This window comes from Penaeus monodon, chromosome 21, assembly GCF_015228065.2.
Source record: "Penaeus monodon isolate SGIC_2016 chromosome 21, NSTDA_Pmon_1, whole genome shotgun sequence".
Taxonomy (NCBI): Eukaryota; Metazoa; Arthropoda; class Malacostraca; order Decapoda; family Penaeidae; genus Penaeus; species Penaeus monodon.
In genome coordinates, this window is record NC_051406.1 from 19,179,870 (window position 1) to 19,181,339 (window position 1,470).

Consider the following 1,470-nt stretch of genomic DNA (forward strand, 5'->3'; position numbering starts at 1 on the left):
CTCCCAAAATGTGACCACCGCTCTTCCTCTCCTTGCTCAGCCCCTACAGCGTGTATCCACCTCATATCCCGACTGCCTACTTCACGCCCTACTCGATCTACGCCGCCAGCCCGACGTTGCCCGCAGTCACGCCCGTGCCGCAGACATATCACCTCTCCAAGTCTACTCACAAACCGGCCCACGCGACTGTGTCCAAGACTACGGTAAGCGATAGTGTCAGATTTCGGGGCTTGTTGCTGTTTTGAAGCAGTAATAGTCACATAGTGGTAAATGAATATCTGAATTATCCAGTATTGCAGCCAACGGAGCTGCGGGATGTTCTGATTGATATCAGACGATCAGGGACATCGTCTCCGTTTATATGTGTGCTACCCGTGTGTGTACGCACCTGATGCACGGTGAATAACAACATAATATCTCAGTGTACCTAACATTACAAACAAGCAATAATCTTGGGAGAGAAAGAATTTGTCTGTCACAATTTGATCATAAGTACTCGTACAGAGACTGCATTTCCTGACAGCTTCGGGTCAGTTTTTATTCAAATGTATTTCAAAAGCTCTTTCCCAATAAGATATAGTTTTGTCATTGAGATGAACTTGAGATTTCATGAAGCCATGAAAGCACCTTCCTTTTTGCACGCGATATGCAGCGTCTGCTGTTCTGTCATGTCGGCATTCGTAGATTTGCAAAATCACCTTTGGTTTGCTGAACGCACGTCATTGAAAGCATCTTCTTGCTTGTGACTGGTTATTAAAAATGAGAGAATGGAGAAAAAAAAATATACAGAAAATTTACGTAATACAATATTCAAAAGCAATCTTTCATCATAAAAGAACAAAGGTGGAAATGTACAAATTATGCAATGTTTTCTGAGGGCTTTTCGAAAGCACTCGTTAACAACTTCGTGTTCAGACTTTAGCCAACGGTACCTGTGCGCAATGAACTGATACCAAAGTCACCCCAGGGAATCAAGCGGCCGTACAAGACGTCGGTGTCGAAGGCGCCTCTGCAGGGAGTGTCGGTGACGCCCGCGCCCTTCCCGCCCCAGCCGCTGCATGTCACTCCCGCGCCGCAGATCTTCGCCCACGTGACACACGCGCCGCACGTCGTGTCCGCCGCCTACCTCCCCTCCCCACCACGCCCTGGTATGGAAGTCCTGGTACTCCGTAACCGCTTCTCAAATCTTTTTCCATTTTCCCTTTTTTTCATGAATATAATTTCGCGAAGTTTGAAGGCGTAAATCCAAGGGCAGCAAGAGACAAATCCTCGAAGGATCCGATTACTAACCCCGCCCACCTCCTCTCTCTCTCCCTCAGCGAAGGGTTGCCCTGGCCGAGACTACTGCATGCCCCTAGTGGCCTGCGCTCCCCAGTTCGCCTACATCGCGCCGAAGGACTCGTGCCCGCTCTACGGGGGCGCTCAGGGCGTCTGCTGCCCTCCCGAGTTGGTGCTATGTGAGTCCACAAA

At 49.3% G+C, this 1,470-nt stretch overlaps 1 protein-coding gene across 1 annotated transcript in view; it reads left to right on the top strand.

The window, feature by feature from the left end:
- Nucleotides 1–1,470, top strand: part of LOC119586302 (peroxidase-like) — a 37,323-nt gene that overhangs the window by 23,502 nt on the left and 12,351 nt on the right. Inside the window, exons 3-5 of the mRNA XM_037935008.1 lie at nt 41–203; nt 968–1,148; nt 1,320–1,457. Of these exons, the coding sequence (XP_037790936.1) occupies nt 41–203; nt 968–1,148; nt 1,320–1,457 (482 nt within the window). The remainder of the gene's footprint in view (nt 1–40; nt 204–967; nt 1,149–1,319; nt 1,458–1,470) is intronic.